Source organism: Plectropomus leopardus, chromosome 6 (assembly GCF_008729295.1).
Source record: "Plectropomus leopardus isolate mb chromosome 6, YSFRI_Pleo_2.0, whole genome shotgun sequence".
Taxonomy (NCBI): Eukaryota; Metazoa; Chordata; class Actinopteri; order Perciformes; family Serranidae; genus Plectropomus; species Plectropomus leopardus.
Genome location: NC_056468.1, coordinates 3,181,696 through 3,203,024, shown reverse-complemented (window position 1 = coordinate 3,203,024; position 21,329 = coordinate 3,181,696). Strand labels below are relative to the sequence as shown.

The 21,329-nt window shown below is 38.6% G+C and overlaps 1 protein-coding gene across 2 annotated transcripts; it reads left to right on the top strand.

Annotated features, from left to right (window-relative positions):
- The first annotated feature begins 21 nt into the window (after nucleotides 1–21).
- On the top strand, nucleotides 22–20,433 carry rad17 (RAD17 checkpoint clamp loader component). Of its 2 annotated transcripts, none has more exons than XM_042488372.1 (17): nucleotides 22–208; nucleotides 584–684; nucleotides 1,767–1,997; nucleotides 2,430–2,504; nucleotides 3,477–3,615; nucleotides 4,009–4,145; nucleotides 10,680–10,732; nucleotides 11,705–11,830; nucleotides 12,339–12,408; nucleotides 12,480–12,594; nucleotides 12,775–12,972; nucleotides 14,411–14,508; nucleotides 14,616–14,762; nucleotides 15,763–15,891; nucleotides 17,322–17,442; nucleotides 18,810–18,867; nucleotides 19,731–20,433. In XM_042488372.1, exons 2-17 carry the CDS (start codon nucleotides 643–645, stop codon nucleotides 19,921–19,923), a joined length of 1,932 nt encoding a protein of 643 aa, XP_042344306.1. In that variant the 5' UTR covers nucleotides 22–208; nucleotides 584–642; the 3' UTR covers nucleotides 19,924–20,433. The 2 variants fall into 2 exon arrangements, with proteins under 2 accessions (XP_042344306.1, XP_042344307.1); XM_042488373.1 differs by having other exon boundaries at nucleotides 23–208; nucleotides 12,483–12,594.
- Nucleotides 20,434–21,329: the final 896 nt, after the last annotated feature.

Here is a 21,329-nt window from a genome sequence, read left to right as displayed (position 1 = left end):
TTACGTCAGTGAACAGTCCGTTTGCGGCACCCCAAAGCCCCGGAGTTTAAATTTGTAAACTTCTCTCTGCCTCGAAGCATCATCAGCTCTCCCAGCTTTAAATTTTGTCTTATTTTGGGTCAAAAACTTGTTCTTATTACACCTGAACAACAGTTTGAAGTTATAGAAACACCGTGTGCACTTCTGAAACGTCAAATGGTCCAACACGGTAAGTTAATACAGATATAACATTAGCTTAACATGAAAAGTTAGTTAGCGTTAGCTTACCAATAACATCATACTGCGGTCGACATTATTAACCAGAGACACAGAAATAGACTTCTGTTGTACTTTTATCAGGTCTTTGCCACCGAACAGGGATATGTTTGACGTACGACAATACCTTAGTACTTTTGGCAGCACCATAACCGGGAAAACAAACTTTAAATTAAAGATAGTACTCTATGAAACCTTTAATATCAACCTGCTGAGCCGTTCTTCATGCTGTACACTAAGAGAAATAACGTTTTCTCCTGTTTTTGCTCTCCTGTGCTTGCCAGGTGTAAAAGCAGCACCGTTAACAAGTGTCCATGTTGCTTTTCAGGCTCTCAGTTCTGCGTTGAGCTGCCAGCTTTAACGTTAATGTGAAGCACAGCGGTGAAAATGGACAAGCTTTCTGTGGGACATAAAGCTGCTTCAGGCAGAGTGAGCTCTTCAAACAGATACATTTCATTTTGTGTGTGTGTGTGTGTGTGTGTGTGTACCCCCCCCCCAAAAAAAAAAAAAAAAAAATCCGTCTGGAGCCACAAAACAAAACATATTTGATACCTAAAATGAAGGTAACACACCCCATTAACTCAACATTAGCCTATCAATATCATTACTGGGTCTATATGAGCATTCATTAATATGTTTTGACACTATGATTTTTTGGTACATACACTTTACAGCCTTGGTGGTAAAAATACACAGATCTGTCCACACACTATTAAATTCTCCATTTTCCTCTGAGACTTTGCCTATCTTGGATTTGGCTAGCCTAGCTTTTGTGATTCCGGACTGCCCACCACTTTTCAAATTTGGCTAAATTTAGTGGAAAGGGCACCAAGGCCAAAGAAATATGATGCACATTTTAGTTGATGAAATGCTAATACATTTTCATATTCTGTGTACAGGCTACATATGTTTGCTACTGGAGAATGCAAGAGAGTAATTTTAGGCCTAAAACAATGATAAAAGTAAATTAAAATCTTTTAAAAAAATAACCGTTATTCACTTCCATATAATTTTTTGTCAAAAACTCAGGAGCCACTGGGTGTGGGTTTAAAAAGCCGGATGTGGCTCCAGACCCACAGGTTGCCTACCCCTTGGCTAGGGAATGCATTATGTGAATGAGGGTCCTCATAAAAATATAAGTACAAGGATGTGTGTGTTTATGTTTGTAGCATAGCAAACAAGTTTACAAAATAGATTTTTCAAAGATTAACTTTTAGTATTTAAAAAAAGAAAAAAGGCAAGAAATCAAAATAAGAACAGACAGAGAAGAGAAAAAGTATATGTAAAAGGAGAAGCAGAAAGGGAAAGAGAAACAATTTTGTATACAATATACCATGCTTTGAATATATGAATATATAAAGTAGGCTACTTAGGGGAGGCGGTTGGTGCATTATTTTTAGAGTGGTCTAGATCTTAAATCATTTTTGTCTGTGTTTATATTAGCTGAACTGAGTGGTCTAGATTTTAGAGTGGTCTAGATCTTAAATCATTTTTGTCTGTGTTTATATTAGCTGAACCGCTGGGTGGATCCGTCCTTTGCTGATTTGCCAGAGGAAAGCTTTACTCCATCTAAAAGGAGAAAGGGCAGCCAGGTGTTGATCTCCAAAGCTGAGCCAAAGAGGCCCAGGAAGAGGACGGGAGAGGCCGGCAGCTCAGAGCTTCACACACCCTACCTGCCGAAGGAGTCAGCCCAGAGGGACCAGGATGAGTCTTGGGTGGACAGATACTCACCCGATTCACAGGTTAGCATCATCGCTTCTGAGATTTGTTTGGTATCCATGGATACATTTGGATACAGCCAGTAACTGGTCTGACTCCTGTCCATAACGTAGTGAATAATTTGCAGTGTGGCTTAACACAGCCAGAAATGTTAAAGCCATAACTACCTCTATATAAATGCTGTCACACATTTCTATTATTATTATTAAATAGTTGTTGGCAGTCAAAGACACTGAGCATCCTTGTTAGACTGATTACTGCTGGTTCATCATGGAACCATGTGAGCATGTCTTCACAGCTGATTTCCATCAGTTCTTCCCAGCAGCAGTGGTCACGGCTCAAGTTTTTTTGATCTGAGTGTTGAGAGGCTGACGGCTTGTATCTTGTCAGGTGCAATAGAGGTTTAAGACTGACCCCCTCATCTCTAATAATGATTACCGTGTGTGTTTGTGTAGGCTGAGCTCGCTGTCCACAAGAAGAAGATAGAGGAAGTGGAGAACTGGATGAGAGTTCACTCAAATGCAGCAAAGGTAACAGACATACAGAAATTTCAAGAGGTCTGTAAGTGAATCCTTGTCAGCAGCCTTGTCTCCCAACTTTGCCAGTTCTGATTCTCCTGATCCTTTTTAACGGAATACTTCACCAGCAATTGACTATTTGTGAGGGCTGTCACCAATTATTACCTTTTTTTTAAAAAATTAATATCAGAATGTTAATAGTTAATTGCAATTAATCGCTTGTTTATCTGTGCCCGTGCATATATGTGAATGTACTTGAATATTGTATGGAATTGCTTTGGCATTAGCTCACTGGCAACTCTGGAGCCTTTAGAAGTTTTGAATATTTTCATTGAATTGTTCAAATTGTTTTTGTCGAGCTGAGTGTAGATTCAGTGTTTCCTGTTCTGTTGAAAGATTCAGTCACTTGGAGATATTGAGTTGCTTTTTGTTCTTCAAATTTTTCAGACTAGTTTTCTTAAAACATAAATGCTACCATTTGATGCACTGTATCAGATTATAGCTTAGAGCTAATTCACATCTGCAGGTCAGAACAAAGACACAGCACAATGACATGATAAAGGTTGCCGCTTCGCAGTGAGTAACTGATATACAAATGGTCAGATTGTGGCTGACGTATTCTTTTGATATGAATAACAACACATCTGCGTCATTTGTGGTAAATGAAAGAAGCAAATTACAGTAACTAGTGGAAAATTGAGCAGGAGTGTCAGTAGTGTAATGGGTTGTGTCTGGAGACTAAGAAGAGTTAATCTTGTTTTCTGAGCTATATTGGTCTTAATCTAAAAGCATTGTTTTTTCTAAAAGAAAACCAACTAACACCCACTACCATCTGTGCTGTGCAGCATGCTTCTGGGGTGTTTTGTCTCTTTGGATGAAAGCGTCAGCAAATCAAATGTAATGTAATGCTCAACTATGAAAATGTATTTGAGTTGTTAAGTGAAGCTGAAAGTTCAGGTTCAGATTGGCAGTGGTCATTTACAGGGCGGGATCTTGCTGCTGACGGGACCCTCAGGCTGTGGAAAGACTTCCACAGTCCAGGTTTTGTCTCTGGAGCTAGGCCTCAGGGTTCAGGAGTGGACCAACCCCACCAACCTGGAGCCGTACAGCAGCAGTCAGCAAGGTGAGGAGAAACCCCTCCTGTCCTACATGCATCATACCCATCAGTGTCACTGTCAGACTGAGGATTAGCACCAAGTTATTATCATTATTATAAGAGAGAATTACCCTTTTAGGAAAAATTGTAAGTGACCAGATACTTTGAAACCACAAAATTGATTTTTTTGAGACTGTATCAGAGAGGAGTTGGTGTTCATGTTTTTGATTGCTTAATGATAAAGTGTTTCTTATATTTTGTCAACGCAATGTTTATAAATGGGGATGAATTATTTTTTTGGGAGAATGACAGCTAACAGCTGCTATTATATGTATGATCCCATGCACCACCTTCCTGTCTCAGTATACAGGCCTCTCCACTCTTTTTTTGACAAGTCTCTAATTCTTCATCCTTTGTCAGAATGGAGGATAAACGGCTCGTCCTACAGCTCCCAGTTGACCCAGTTCCAGGACTTCCTCCTCAGAGCAAACAAGTACAACTGCCTGAAGATGCTAGGTGATGGAGGAGCTACAGACAAGAAGCTCATACTGGTGGAGGTATGTACAACACCTTTAACTGAAGCCACACTTTGTTCAGTGTATCTGTGAAATGTGTCTTTGCCATGCACTCCTCGTGTTATATGGCATAGAAATGTTTAGGTGATGAACAAACTACTGGTTTTCTTCAAACCTCAGTTTGTCTTTGACAGATGGTGTAAAACTTGCTATAACCACAGTTCATAGTGGGTTATCACCTTTTTCAAAGTATTCTGCATTTTCTTTGTGTTTGCTTTTAGCATATAGTGGTGAATAACTTCAGGATGCTTAACCCTTTGAGACCTGGATCAACATCACTTTTCTTGTGTTACATTCAGATGTCTTTCACAAGTATTTAAACTTTTGAACCCTTAGCCTCTTGGTCTTTCAGCAGTTAGCGACTTAGCAAGAAATGTCCACTAAATTGCAAGAAATAAGTAGTCTTAGAAGAGGCATTTAAAAAAAGAAAGCTATGGAAGAATGTCAAGAAAAATACCTTTTTAATCAACATAATTGTACCGATTTATCATAATTTTGAGCACTTTTCCAGGCCATTTCTTTGTTTTTGTTTTGTTTATTTATTTATTCATTTATTCATTTTTACCTTTTTTTTTTTTTTTTTTTTTACCTTTTACTCCGTTTCATATATCCGAGGTCTACAGAGTCCTGAAACAACTGGACTCTAACAAATCTGCAGGTCCAGATGGGCTTGATCCCTACTTCTTAAGGTTGGCTGTTGACTTAATTGCAGAACCTCTGACTCATATTTATAATCTTTCCATTTTTCAAAACGTGATTCCCGAATTGTGGAAATCTACATATGTTCTATCTTTGTTGAAGGTGGTGGGGGGACAGACAGACAGTCAATTAGCTGAGTAAACATGTGGACACATAATGTCCATAAAACATGAAGGTGACAGGCTGGACAGTGACATCTGCACATTGTGTGCTCAACTTTCCATGAAGCCTTATGAATTTGAAGTCACCATATGTGAGATTTACCATGTTAGTATGGTTAAATTTTCTTCTGTGTTACTGCAGTTTGTTGGCCTCAGGTATGTAACACACCATGTTTACTCCCATGTTAGTGTTCTAATATGCTAATGCCACATTTAAGTAATTTGCGATGGGTGGTAGAAATGGAAACATTTCCATTTTAATGACTTATGAGTTGTCTGACTACTCAGGACTGTTATAAACAGATTCCAAAGCTGGTCATGATAGGGTTAAAAACAATGGAGCACTACATTCATTAAATGTAGGTTTAATTACTGTGAAAGACACACTTTGACTGACCTGAGCTGTCCATATGTGTTTGCCTTTTTATGTATTATCGAACACCATGTTGGATTTGTCAGTGTTGTCAGAAAAAAAATCTCCAGGTGTATTTACAAGTCAGAAGTTGGTCATTTAGAATAACGTTAACATTAACGTGGCATGATCTGAAGCACAGTGACCTGGCTGTGTACAAGACATAGTCATACACACAGGTGACAATATGTCACAGTCGTTCTAAAGGTTTTTTCAGTAGCTGAGATTGTCGTTAAGCTTTACGATTTTACACAGACTTTTTCTTTTTAGATTTTTATCACAAACATTCCTGCAGTCGGGGCTGCACTCTCTGTCATCTGATTTAAAACAAGTAAAATGACATTAATAATTAGTACAGTCAATACAATTGACAAGTAAAAACACAACAGTGCTCTTACATAATTTCTGAAAACAAAAAGGACATTTTTCTGTTGACTAGAAGCAGGAATTACAGTCTTCACAGCTGTGATTTAATAATAATCTCAAGCCTATCCAAGCTGTCATTAGGCGACCCACCTGATGGCAGTGTGGGTCAACGACTCACATGTGACCTCAGCAACTCTTTAAGAGTTCAAAGACTGTGTCTACCATCGAGTCTATAAGAACTGAAGGAGGCACATGGATGAGAGGCGAAATGTCTCCAAGATACTCAAGCAAGTTCAGTTATCTACGATACAGCATCTAGAATTACCATGACTTGAAGACTGAGAACCTTCATCACCATTTTGGGTTGTTTTGTTATTTTTAAATTGTTAAATCAGCATTCGGCTATGGGCACCAGCACAGATTTGAAACATTTTTCATTTTTTTAAATTATTTTTTGGGCCTTTTGCCTGTATTTGACACGATTGCTTTAGAATGAAAGGGGGAGATGAGGCAATGACATGCAGCAAAGGGCCGAACCTGGAATCAAATCCAAGGCAACTGTGCAAGGACAAAGCCCTTCCATATGGGGCGCCTGCTCCACCAGGTGAGCCACTGGGTGCCCCAAAACTCAGCATTTTAATGTAGACTTACTAGAAGCGGTCGGAATAGTTTTCAGTGAGGTCACTCATGGTAATGAAAGGATCCTCCAGAAGAAGACTGGGTGTCAGCTGTTTACTAGTGTCCAGATGGAGCATCTTCTTGAGAAAGTCCACGAAGTTCTCGATGTCCTCTTCTTATGCCTTGGTGTCCTCATCTGACAGATGGCAGATTTGCCATATCTGAATCAGGATAAATCACAAAGGTCAGAAAAATCTCTGTTCATTGTCCACCAGCTTGAGATCTGAATGAACCATTCCAACACTACCCAGAAATTATAGAGTTGTGGCCATCTGAAAGTGGTTAAAGTAAATGGGACAGTCTTGCCTTTGGAGGGGGTTAACTAAAGCAAAGAAATTGGTTTTTTTTATTTATATTTTTGCTCGAGGAGGAGGAGAAGTGCCTCTGTCCACATCAGAAGTTGATTTATCTCCGGGCAGTAGAGCCTTGCTCAGCGGGCGGAGCTCTCTGCTGCGGGCAGCACAGCGGGGCTCTGCATTCCCATAGCTAGTATGCTAGGTGGCTACGTGTTAGCATTACTAATGTCACATATTATGAAGGAAATTTTAATGTCCCTCTAAGTTTAACATATCTGGCGTTTGATTTTCAAATGAGTAAAAACCCACAGTAAGATAAATCAACGCTCCGATCTCCGATGCATGTCACAATCAGAGTTTCAGTTTCAGTACATCAGAGGCTGCAGATCAGATTCAATAAAAAATATTAATTTTCATGGAAACAGAACCTAGCCTCAGTGCTAGCTAACACAGATGACTCAACAGTTAAAACACTTAGCCAAAATACACTGATGATAAACGTGTATTTGATAAAATGATAAACACTTGAAATAGCATTAACTAATATTGATGAACCGATGATTAAAACTGTTACCTTCAAGTAGCTGATGAGCAGTTGAGATAGCATTAGTTAGCTAACGCTGATGAATCAACAATTTAAACAGCTAGCTAATAAACAGTTTAAATAGCATCTGTTAGCTAACACTGATGAATCAACAGTTAAAACACTTAGCCAAAAGTATCTGATAAAAAGTTGAAATAGTAGTTGTTGGCCAACACTGACAAATCAATGGTCAAAGGAACTGATGAACAGTTGAAATAACATTTGTTGACTACAACTAATGTATCAACGATTAAAATGGTTAGCTTTGAGTAACTGGTGAACAGTTGGGATGGCATTAGTTAGCTAACACTAATGAATAAACGATTAAAACAGTTAGGTAAAAGGAACTGATAAACAGTTGAAATAGCATTGGTTAGGTTATACAGATGAGTAAATGGTTAAAGCAGTTCGTTAAAAGTAACTGATATACAGTTGAAATAGCATAAGTTAGCCTACATTAATGAATATGCTTGTTTACATTTTCCTCTACATCTTTGACTGAAGGGCCACCTGGAGGGCTGGATGACTACGACCTCTTGATCCCCCAAAAGAAATAAGACATCCTATTCTACAAAACAGCACTCAAAACAGATCAGTAGGGCCAAGTGTTAGGGCCAAGGAAAGACTTGGGATTGGATCCTAATTGTAGTAGCTCATGTGAGAAGACTGACTTTTAATCGTGAACGTGTTGCTTTAGCCTCTTTTTTGTTTTTTTTTGTTGTTTTTTTTTAGCATGATATGTATGTATTTAGCCACCAAGTGTATTATTCCTTCTATAAGATTTTCATTTTAAAACTGATAAATTGGAAACATTAACAGGTCAGCGCTCTGAGCCCATGTTAGCATGATTAAAAGCTGATAAAATCTGCCAGAGACATCATTTTAGTCATCAAAATTGATGGTCTCCTGCTAAAAATAAGGCGCTTGCCTGCCTTAAATCAAAGGCCCATTAATTTAAAAAAAAAAAGACTGATAATTTTTAATAGTTCTGTCACTTTTGTCTCTGTAAACTGCATCATGTGGAAATGGAAAACTTGACCGGTATAGTAACAGTAACAGGGCTTGGGTGAACGGCCAATTTTAAAGGTGTTCCTGCATGTGTCCACCTCGTGAATGCCTTTTAAATACACCTCTTGCAGTACTTACTTGGTGTAGGATCAGGTGGATTTCTTTGACAGAGAAACATTGCTGAGATTTCCTGTCTAATAAATCCCACAAGCTCATGTCTAGCATCTCGAACTCAATGCAGGAGTCCTCTGCATGCGTGAAGGAGTCCTTGTATTGCACAAAGTTGAATCTCTCTGTGTCGTACGAGGACAGTTTTTCAAGTTTTTCAGTTTTTCAGTTTTTCAGTTTTAACCCTAACCCTAACCCTAACCCTAACCTGGGGAACATATGAGATGTTAGATTTAAGGCAACTGGGTTAAAGTATATTTGAAGTATCTCAAAATACAAGTGAAACCTTTGAAAGACATCACTTCTGTTTTACCTCATTCTGGGCCTTAGCTGTGAAAGTCTTGGTTACTATCTTCACTGCCACCGTTTCATTAGTGGCGGACTTGATGCACTTGGCCACTTTTCCAAAAACCCGCTGCCCCAAAAAAGACTGAACCAAGTAGTCTGAAGAGGGAGAGGAGATGACGCCCAGGGTGGCCTGGAACTTATCACCTGAAGAGGGTGAGGAAGATGTCCTTCTCCTCTTCAGCTGAATTATACTGCGCTTGGACTCTGTATTCTGTAGACTAGCAGAGAGGGACAAAGAATGTTTAACATAACATGTCTGCTTTTTTTGTCCCATAAAACAGGAAATAAGCATGATGAGTTTACATGCAAGGATTATTTTTGTCAGTTTTGAAGTATTTTTATTATTGCTGAATAATAATTTCATAAAAATCAAGGAGCCATTGAATCAACATCAGGGTGAACTAAATCAATTTACTACTATAAATATTATTTATCATAATTGACGTCACTTCCTTCCTGGAACACACCCTCCTCAGTCGGACTGTGTGGCAAAACATGCGTCAACCGAGCAGTTTAAAAGTGGATACAGCAAAACCAACAAACGATTATCTGCTCAAATAAGGGCAGTGGGACTTGACAGTGATCCTTACAACTTACTGTAGAACCAGTGGTCCGTGGACATTGACGTGTGGCCAGAAATTGTTTATCCTGACATTTATATTTATCTGATTTTGATGCTGGAAAAAACACAATGCAAAACCTGAAGGCATACAAAAGTGTTGACATGCCCACATTTTAAAATTCATTTATTTAAGCAGCCATTTGATTTAAAAACAAAGCAAAACTGATAAAGATAATCAGAAGAATGCTGAATATCAAATCAAATAACCAGCTGATAATGAGTCAATTTACAGTATACAGTGTAATGAATCGTAAATATATGTATAAGTTACTTTTAGTTCTACTTTTGATACTTAAGCACATTTATTGCCAGAAAGTTACTTTTGATACTAAGTTTAAAACAGGCCACAAAGAATAACAGGCAAAACATTATGCTCTTGAAGAACATTTATGCTTGGTTTCAACTTTTTTTTTTTTTTTTTAACTATTATGCTTTTTAAAGAAGGAGGTATTTCTTCTTTAACCTTTTCAGTTAATTGCAACTTCCACCTCTGGCAGTGTTGTAGTTCAGCTTCCAGCTTTTCTAGCAATGCAATTCAGCTCTTAGCTTCTTTAGGTGAATGCAGTTCAGCTTCTAATTCTGAAAGACTGAAAGACTTTTTTTTTGCATTGAATTGAATTGCATTTTCTAATTTTGGGTTACTTTCACATAACATTAAAAAGCTGTGATTTTTTTCATCCACAAATACCTTACCAAGACCAGATATTGTCCAGTCCAGATTGTGCAACTTTGCCTGTTGTAGTAGATGAAGCTGCAGCTGTAATAATTAGAAGAAGCACTTTTACCAAGATGGCATCTAGAATATAATAAATGATAGGTTAAGTTGATAAACTGAGTCCATTTTTGTCCATTTTTTTATTGATAGAAGCCAAGGAATGTTACAAAGGGAAAATAGAAATAGGCTTGAGTCTTTCTTTTTTAAAGACTAATCTCCTAGTCATGCCCCTTTTAATTTGAAATACTGTTCAAATATGTCAACATTTTCACTGACTGATATCTGTAGGCTGAACTGGAGAACACCTACACGCATGTTATTTTCTTACTTAATGTTGTATAAATACTCTTCTGCCTCATATGATATTGTCTGATAACCACAGAGGTCTTAAGCTGCTTTGTTAGGTGTATTAAGATACACACCTGAAGTAACACTTAATCATCACTTGTCCCCTCTTCAGGATCTCCCAAACCAGTTCTACAGGCAGCCTGGCAGCCTGCATGATACCCTGAGGTGAGATGAGAATTTTCACAGGATATTTCCTTTCATGCTTTCACTCTGAAAACCAGAGAAAGTTACTGGGACTACACACAGCTTTGGAGTCAGTATTTAATTGTAAAGCCAGAAGCACCAGTACCAACACTACTGGTTTAATATTGCAGCTTCCAGTGTCTCCATTTTTGTGTAAGAGTCATAGGATGCCTTGGAATCTTTCTCACTGTTGTTAAGACATGAACAATTACAATAAGCCTTTATAAAGAATACTAGGTTGTTTTAAAAAGGACCGGAGCACTTTCCTCCATCAAAAGCAGGCTCTAAGGCAGGCATGGTTTCGACTAGAATAATGGATAATACTAAATTAGAGGTCTACATCATCCCCATGTTTCAGGAGGTGGCTCAATGAAAAGCTTTAAGACAGAACAGATTCACTTTAGCAAAAGTTATTCACAAAACTATTTACTGAAAGCATGGAAGCAATTTTTGACTCTGCTTGACAAGACCTAATTGTTTTACTCAAGAGCTTAACCTTATTTCTGTGCAAACTGTGCCTCATACTGCATACTGATATCCTTGCAGTCCTCCACCCATGTATGTTTTCCTTTTTTGCTTATATCTTGTTTTGTTTTATTTCATTTTGTTTTGTTGTGTTGTGTTGTGTTGTGTTGTGTGTTTTATTGTGTTTAATTTAGTTTAGTTTGGTTTGTTGTTACACCCTTAACCGTTCTGGCCTTTCTTTTGGTTATTATCCATAAGCAGTATTGGGTGCTTTATGTCTATTGTGTCTGTTTGTTTTATTGTATTATTGTAAAAATACAAAAGTCAAAAATTAAGTTTAAAAAAAAAGAAATTCTTTATACAGGGATGTGCATTAATTGTAGTTATTACTAATTCTATGTGCCAGAATCAGTGCTATCTAATTTCTTTCACCTGTGTATGGTATTCCTGTGCTATATGTGAGCTTTTGTTCCGCTCTGTGTCCTCCAGGCGCTTTGTGAAGACCAGTCGATGTCCCTTGGTGTTCATTGTGTCAGACAGTCTGAGTGGAGACAGCAGCTCACGCTTTCTTTTTCCCAGAGAAATTCAGGAGGAGCTGGACATCAGCAACATCAGGTTCCAACACACTGCTGGCTTTGACAGAGATGTTTGACCTTTAAGCTTTAATGTAGCTCTAACCTAAAGCACCAATATGAGACCCCAGAGGCCCCTGTTAAGACAGTCGAGTCCCAGGTGTAGACTGAGGATGGAAGAATGTTCTTGGCATGGCACAGAGATTCGTAAAAAGACAATATTTAATTCAAGCGTCTTTTAATGATCACAGTCTTCTTTGTGGTTTGTGTAGTTTCCAGCTGTCAGAGAATTTTCACAACATAACTGACAGTTGCAAATTGCATGATCCATCTGAATACATAATCATCCTCTGTTAACATGTCTCCTCTTATAAGGATCATCCTCCCTCATATGTGTATGCACTGAGGAGAGAGGCACACCTCACACAAAAATGACACAAACTGTTACTCAAACCTGCGGTGACTCCATTATAAGTGAAGCACATCAATTTTGGACACGTGTCAACATCTGGATTTACCTGAACATTGTTTTGTGTTTTCACTGTTTCCAGTTTTAATCCGGTGGCTCCAACGGCAATGATGAAGGTTCTGACTCGAATTTCAACCCTGGAAGCAGGAAAGGTGAGAGGAAGCATTGTAGTTGATTAACCTTTTAGTGTATTTTCTACATTGTAATTTCCCATAATTCCTAGCAGAGCTGTGGGAGGATGTGCGTCCCAGACCAGGCCATGTTGGAGATGCTGTGCTCAGGCAGCTCAGGAGATATTCGCAGTGCCATCAACAGCCTCCAGTTTTCCTCCCTCCCAGGTCAGACGTAAACACACATCTCACCAGATGGGAAGTTAATAGTGTACACACACATAGCATGAAATTTGCTTCAAATACATTTGATTTGAACAACCACATGGCTTTCTCTCAGAACAACTATTGCTGTTCTGTCTAATCAACTGATGTCAAAGAACTTCTGTCATTATTGTAACTTTTCAGACACATCATTGGAAAAGGGGCTATGGAGGATGAAGAAGGACAGAAATGTGACTTCACTGAGCAAAGCTGCTTCCAGAACAAACCAGAGAAGAAAGAAGTCCAAACTGACAAAGGAGCATGAAGAGGAGCAGGCTATTGGAGGGAAGGATGCTTCTCTGTTCCTGTTCAGAGCACTGGGAAGGATCCTGCACTGCAAACGTGAGTCCCTTCTCCCAGTGTCCATACAAGCAGTCCCCATGTCCTGTTTCCTGCAGGATTCCTGCAATGAAAAGACTGAAATCAGCAAAGAGTGTGTCCTGGTAACAAGTATTCTGTGTATGTCTGCAGCCTGATATCTTCTTCCTCTGTGTAATAGAGCTCTATTGTTGTTGAAAACACATCAGTGAGCCACTCTGTAACGCTGGGTGGCACTTCGCTTCATCACCATGAACATACACATTGTAGCATATTTTAACTTAATTCCACACACACCATCCTGCTGCGCCAAATACTCACGACAGCAGCAGTTCCCAACTGTTGGGTCGTGGGCTTTATTTTCAAAAATAAGAATAGGCCTAAGCGACTGTTTTGTATTTATCAGAGGAGAGGGGGGTCACTTTTTTTTTTCCTGAGTCCTGAGTGACTTTGGGCATATTACATTAGGTGTTTGTCCCACATGATGTGTGTAAGGACTGTCAGAAATCTGAAAATCCAATGATAAATTCTATCTAGATTCAGGCTATGATAAATTGTGTCATTTTTAGGGATTTTGATTTTGGTAGACCCACGGGTTTGGTAGGCATATTTTGTTTAAAAATAACAAAAAACTTTAAAATAAAAATAAAAAAAGAAATTAAGAAAATTTTAGAAAAAAAATCACCAAAGAATTTTTTAAAAAAATTGACAATTATGTAAAGAAAAAAATGCCAAAAAGTTTTAAAGACTTTTTTTTTCAAAATGTTTTGAGAAAAAACATCTGCAATAACTTTCAAAGAAAAAAAATCATTTTTTAATAAGAAAAAAACCCTTCCAACTCGGGGCACTTGAGTTTGCTGTGATACAGTTGGCAGGGTAGTTCGACTGAGGGAAAACAGTTCTTAAATGAAACTGCTCACAACAAGGTCTGTGGATTATCTTGGGTAACAGGGCCATGATGTCTGTAAAGAGACATTGCTGTTGAGTTTTTATTTTTTATTTTTTATTTTTTCTATTATATTTGAGAGAAGGCAGACATCCATCTCTACAGCTGATATCTCCATCACTTAGCAACTCACACCAAAAATAACGACTGCTAAATAGAACTACAGGAAAGAGGAAAAATGTGTATTTTGATTTTGGATGAACTGTCTTGATTCCATCAAAAGGAGTCTGATATAGAAAAGTAGTTCAACGTGGAGCATGTGAATGATTGTTAACTTGGCAGTGTCACCACACCCTCTATTTTGCACCATAAATTGTAATTCCTTAGATATTTGGATGACAATAACAACCAGAAGCACGATTTCTAGTGTGTGCTAAACCACAGAGTCACTTTCTTTTAGTGTGCATTGCTAGTTTACCTGCTCAAAGTCCTGAGGAGGATGACTGCTGCATTGTGGCTCTGCTCGATCACACATGAGGCAAACAGTGAGTATGCTCTGTTGTTTGTCATTAACAGGAGGGAAAGGTGCTGAAGCAGCAGAATGTGTCCCTGGACCTTGTCTACCACCTCACCTGTCCCATCATCACAGAGAAGCATTACTTGTTGACCCTGAGGTGCAAACATGCGTTTTTCCCCAGCTTAAACACAAAGAGTCTGCCCAGATGTCCTCGTAGTCTCTGAGAGCACTGAGAACTCGACTTTGTACAATTTCTCTTCTCAGCTGGTTGTCGAGCGTTCACACATGTCTGGAGAGTTCTTCAACCTGTACCTCCACCAGAACTACCTGGACTTCTTCTCTGAGGTGGAGGATGTGGAGCGGGCCAGCGAGTATCTGTCCGATGCCGACCTCCTCACCTCTGATTGGACGGTCAGTTGTTACCAAAGACATTAAAAAATAACAGGAATTCATGGATTCCTTGAGTTCAAAATCAGCTGTTTTGTGCTTACTATAAAAAAAATTGCGATCACAGTAATATAGCATAGCACCAGTTCAATGCCTCTACATGCAACAAAACTGACAAATGTTATGGACCTGTGCTAAACAAGGCTGTTGTGTTAGCAGGCATTTGTGATGAAAGTAGTGTGTTTAAAAAAAGATGATGAAAAAACACCCATGAGGCCCATTTTAAATGAAGACATCCAAGGATTTTTAGGCTTGTCAGACACCACAGCACAGTGGTTTATAACATAATTAGACAGAATTTAACATCTCTGAAAGGTTCTATCTACAGCAGTTATTTCTCCTGTGTAAAACTATGGTGAAGTAGTGGAGAGTGATTGTTTTAGTATTGCTGGTAACAGCTACTCCACCCATCAATGAATTTTATATTATAAAGTAAGATGGGCAGCTTTGATGTGAGAAGAGATATGCATTGGTTTCTTTTCATTCATAAAATCTAGAAAGGCATGATGCCTCCATACCTCAGCTCTTTATTAAACTGGTCACATATTAATTATTCTTCATGTTCAAGTGATTGCTTAATGCTCAATGTTTCCTGGACCAATAATGAATTTGGAAATATTGCTTTTAGTTTTTCTACTGCATCTACCTGGAACATCTTACACTGTACATTCAACTCAACACAATAGTTACCATGGGCCAGTTTAACTCTATGATTATAAATTGCTCTGCTTTTGATTGTAACTGTTTTTAATGCTGTCCAGCCTGTTGTTGTTTGCTCTTTGTGTTTTCTTTGCTCTTGACATCATAGAAAATCAGGGCTTGCCCTCAGTAATTCTTCGAAATGTATAAAGGTTAAATGAATTAATGAAAAGTAGAGTTTGTTTTGCCAGTGTATTAACAACATAGCCCATGTAAGATGGTCTTTGTATACATTGTATAAAGGGCTGTGTTGTGTTGTTTTCAGAGTCGCAGCACCATGGTGCATTATGGGTCTTCAGTGGCCACCAGGGGGCTCCTTCACTCCAACTCTCAACAAGTCTCTGTGGGCTTCAGGCCGCTTCACAAACCAAACTGGCTGCTGGTCAACAAGAAGGTAAAACACAATGGGGCTGATGCTCTGTCATCAGCTTAGCTGTGGTTTTAAAGTTTAAAGGTCCGGTGTGTAGAATTAAGGGGGATCTGTATGCAGAGATATTTTGTATTTCTACCCATTTTTTCATTAGTTTATGATTACCTGAAAATAATAATTTTTGTATTTTCGTTAGCTTAGTGCGAGCTGTTTATATCTACATATGGAGCAGGTCATCTTTCACAGAGTCCGCCATGATGTTTTACAGTAGCCCAGGATGGACAAATCAAACACTGGCTCCAGATACGGCCATTTTACATTTTTACGTCGCCCACCGTAGTTTTCATACATGCTTGGCACACAGGAGAGGTTCTAGTTCTGCAACCTCAGCACTAGAGCCACTAAATCCTACACACTGGACCTTTAAAGCTACAGTTGGTAACTTTTATAGAAATTATACGTTTTCATCATGTTTGCTGAAACTGTCACAATAACCACACAGTAGTGCATTATGCAAATAATCTGATAAAAAAATCATTGTTTGCAAAAATCCACTGTGGCTGAAGGAAAACAGCCAAAAAGAGCTGAGGAGTCTCTAACGCAGCTGTCAGTCATGCCAACCACTGCTCGTGAAATGCGGTCAAACTGTCAAACCAGGCAGCACGAATCAAATGAATTAAAAACCTGTCTCTGAAGGCCTGACAAAGGCTGGTAGTGGTCAAAACATGTTGGCTTTTTTAATGATTTAGTCACTATAACAAAGGCTGTTAAATGTAATTCCTTTCTCGTTTTTCACATATTTAGAGTGCCTCGATCTCCCTCTTGTTTGATCCTGCTGGTTCCCGTTTTTTATGAGCATCCGATACAAGTTTGTGACCTGCGTTGGATTGAGGTCTACAGAGCAAACAGTCATTTCTCTCCTTTTTTCATATTTCTGAATACATTTGAAAAGAGATGAAAAGCAATGGGGTAACAGGGTCTTGATTTAACCAGCGCTGCCTAGTTTTGCAGATTGATCGCAGGTCACGAACAATGATTGACATGACAGCTGTCTCTGACTGGTTGTTTGTTTTGGTGCAGTGGATTCTTGAAAATGCTATGAAGCACTATGACAACAGTGTATTTTATCAAAGTTTCCAACTACAGCTTTAAAAGGGTTTTAAGCTCTGTTGTGTGGGGAAGAGACATCCATCTATATTTTAAGCTTAACTCCATAATAAGGGTTACTGACAATTTAAAGTTATATTGGTCGCAGGCATAGGTGGCCAGATTTTTTAAAGCAAAATGTATACAGTTTAAAAAAAGCAGTTATGCTATCTGGTAGGTATACCATGGAATGAAAACACTATTTCTAAATGTCTTAAAACAAACACATCTTTACATTTGTTTATTGACATTTACTGTCACTAATCAACTGACAACCTGTAAATACAATTTGTTGTTGTTCCTGTCAGCACCGAGAGAACTGCCTGGCTGCACAGTGTCTGTTCAGGAGCTTCTGTCTGACACCAGTCAGCCTGCAGACTGAACTGCTGCCATACCTGGCAAAACTCACCAACCCTATGAGGAACCAAGGTAACACACACACACATTCACATTCACACACAATGACATAAACAGCATCGCATATTTCTGCATTTTCGAGTGCAGATCGTCTCGGAAATGAACATCAACATTTTAAAGCTGCCACATCCATGTTAGGCTGTGTTTTTATGCTTTTTCTGACTTTGATGTTCTGACGGTATATTTGTTCACAGCTGCTCCCAGTGTGCCGCATCTATCAGCCACTGGACATCTGAGCAGTATGTTAAAGCCTGGGTTTGTTACATACAACGCAATGCAGAAAAAGATGCTTAGAGTAATTTATAATTATTAAATAGAGTGCCCCAGTAGTGAGTCCTAAAACCCAGGAATTAGTTAGCATTTCAACATCTCTTGTTCTCCCTTGTCTCAAAGGGCCTGTGGTTAACACAATCTAAGGAGACTTTCAAGTTTTGTTCTACAACATAAGATATGTTAGTAAATACCCCACTGTGAACTGTAAAGCTTTTATGTGTCTTAAAAAGACGGTTGCCAACAAGTGGCTAAATGAGACTACAGAGTGTGGTCAAGCTGTGCCGCACAGAGCACGGTTTTACAGCCTCGTTGTGGTGGTGACATTAAATCATGTGACCATGGTGTGGTTTGTTTATAGCCTAAAGTTAGCTTTCTACCTCTGGCGATTGCATTTAGGCTTCAGGCTTATAGGCTTATACACTTAAATAATATAAGTTGTGTCCATTTGTAAACATTATTTAGATGAATGTTTGCATGCCACAGAGCTTATTTTGTGTAGTCCAATGGAAAAATCCCATAGGCTTTTTGATAAGGGGAGCAGGGTGAAGCTAACTTCTGCGTCAGCCTACAGAAAAAAAAATCATCCCCGGCCCCCGGAGAACTCTATTTCATATGATATTTACTGTTTTTGTGCACTGATTACATTTTTGGACAATAAAGTTTGTTGTAAACTGAAAAATATTCTGCAATTATTACATATCTGTGCAATAAGTATTTGATAACCATATCTGAGAGATAGATGCAGATATATTTTTTTAAATTCCAGCATCGGCCCCAAATCAGTCATGCTCTAATGCTCACAGATTATGACAGTGTATTTCATGAGGACACTTAATGCTGCTTCATTCATATTAGTTTCACAAAATTTGCTCTGTGGTGATGCCAGTACTGTAAAACACAGCTGAACAATGTCATTTTTGTGAACATTGAAGAAAGGTAATTAATGTGTTATTATGACCCTTTAAATCCTTTTTGCTGTGAGAATCATCATGTGGCATCTTGCCACAATGAACAGAGCTCTGAGAAGTCGTTTGCATGAGCATGTCTGTGGATGAAGTTTGTCAGGATTTATAACAGAAGTGTTCTGTCTCCACTGCGTCTCCTAGCTCAGATAGCTTTTATCCAGGATGTGGGACAGATGTCACTGCGGAGGTTTCACGGCAGGTACAGCAGACATTTTCTCTTCCCATAATGCAGTTTGATTTAAGTGTGTCTTTGAGGTGATATGATCCCAGAGTCTAATCTAATCCAAGATCTAAGCAGCCTGTCGTGTGGACTGAAGGAAAATGTGAAGGGGGACAAATGAGATGAGTAAAGGACCAAAGTCAGAATTAGTCCAATGACATGAGCAGTAAACTGTGGTTGCCTTCACTAGCATCATTAAATGTAACAGTTAAAATACCAGATTGTTTTTCTTTGATGAAATAATCTTTACTCAGGGTTTTATGTAGCAGCTTTTTACTTTTAGAAGCTGCTGCTGATTGATTACATGGCTGTGTAAGGAAAGATGTTACACTATATTTATCACAGAATTATGCCATAGTGGATTTATACATAGCAACATTCTCTTAAATTTTTAAATATAAGAGAAATCAACACCAGATGCTTGACAGCAATTGTACAGATAAGATGTTTTTCTCTTATCTTATTAAGAGTGCTCTGAACCACTTCTAAAATGGTGTCTTACCTAAGAGAAGAGCAAAAATAAGAAACACTGGTGGATCCCAAAAATTAGGCACTAACAAATTAAGAACAAATACTGAATACGACAAAAAATAGGAGAAAAAGTTTGTATATGTTTTTTTTTTTTTTGCACAAAGTGCACTGAGTATCAAATATATGTTTTAGTGAGTAAAATATCCGGATACCTGTGCTTTAGCATACATTGTGCGGATTTAGAATGGCAGTGAGGTGTCCTGATAATGTACCGATGTTATTCAGTTTCAAACAGATATTTTTCCACCACCACCAAACTTTATTAGACCTTTACATTATGATTCTGTCTTTGACTCTGTGTTTTGCTGCAGATTAAAGCTGGAGGCTCTGACAGACAAAGAGCCAGCCCAGCTCGAGGAAGACACTGAGGAGGAGGAGGAGGAGGAGGAGGAAGCTCAGGCTGGGGTTGAGGAGGGTCTGCCAGCCAGTCAGCCTCAACCTACTACAAGCCAAGTCCTTCTGGAGGAGGAGGAGCTAATCATAGAGGACTATAACAGTGACTAACACACACAGCTCTGCCACGCATCCACTGTTACACTGTGACACACTTTCACTTCTTCACTGTCAGAGCTTTGGTTAGTATGGAGGAAGATCAGCGCCTCTTGAAATAAGAAAATGAGTTCTGAGATTCATTTGTGACATATGAGAAAAAACATTGTTATTGTTAAAGGTCCATTGTGTAGGATTTAGGGGAATATATTGGCAGAAATGTAATATAAGTGTAATATACTTTCTTTAGTGTATAATCACCTGAATCATTGTGTTTTCATTACCCCTAGAATGAAACGTTTATATCTTCGGGTCCTTATTTATAGAGATCACCCTGTTGCACCACCACAGTTTTTCTACAGTAGCCCAAAAGAGACAAACCAAACACTGGCTCCAGACAGGGACATTTGTGTTTTTGTGTTGGCCACCATTGTAAGGTTCCCAGAGTTACACTGATTTTTAATGTGAAACAGCTTTATTCAGTATTTATACCGCTTTAAATTACCTGGTCTGTTTGTTTTGGAGAGGAAGAGATCTCTGTGGATTATACTGCTCACAGTAAAAACCTGCGTAACATCTGGATCTTAAGTTATCTGAGAAAAAAGGTGACCACACATTAGCAGGGGTTGGACAAGTTACCTGCAGCATCATGCCAAACTACCCCATATATGTGATTTGAAGCTTCTTTATTCTGGGTTTTTATCAGTCATAGTGTCTGTTTCGGAAAGGTGGATAATTTGTCTCACAGTAAAGAGTACATCACAGTAAAGAAATAGAACGTTTGGATTAGAAAAAGGTGATCACACAACAGCGTGCAGTGGGTGAGCCATTGGAGTTGCACAGATTTATAGCGTGAAACCGTTTTATTCAGTGATTTTACTTGTTTAAATCACCTGATCCGTTTGTTCGGAGAGGAAGAGACCTCTGTGGATACTTAAGTTCACTAAAAAACCTCTGGAACAATGAATACTGAAGGAATTCTAACAGAGTTTCAGCTGGTTGCAATCTGCAATTCATCACTAGACACCAAGAAATCCCCCTAAATCTTACACACTTCACCCTTAAAAAGGTGGTGTGCTTTCAGTTTTCCCCTATAATTCTAGAATCTTTTAGACTTTTGACTTTTTTTCACATTTGTTAGACTGATCACAGAACTCTAATAATGCTCCATGCTAGCAAAACCTCTGGTATTACCTGTACATTTGCCTTTTTGAGGTGTCATCTGCACAAGATGTGATCATTTTTCAAACAAGCTTGTTCTGTAGAACGTTGATTGAGTGTGATTCTAGCTTGAAACAGGCTCATTATACTATAAAAGTATGGGGATTGATTGCAATAATCTCCTGAAGTGACCCTTAACAGTTCAGTTGAAATACTGTCAGTATTTATTTGTTTTAAGTGCACGTTAAGCACTTGTTTTT

Coding starts and splice junctions, on each gene's coding strand:
- rad17 (XM_042488372.1), top strand. CDS start 643: ATGGACAAGCTTTCTGTGGGACATAAAGCTGCTTCAGGCAGA. Junction 3,616..4,008: donor GTACAGCAGCAGTCAGCAAG/GTGAGGAGAAAC, acceptor ATCCTTTGTCAG/AATGGAGGATAAACGGCTCG. Junction 17,443..18,809: donor CAACCCTATGAGGAACCAAG/GTAACACACACA, acceptor TGCGTCTCCTAG/CTCAGATAGCTTTTATCCAG.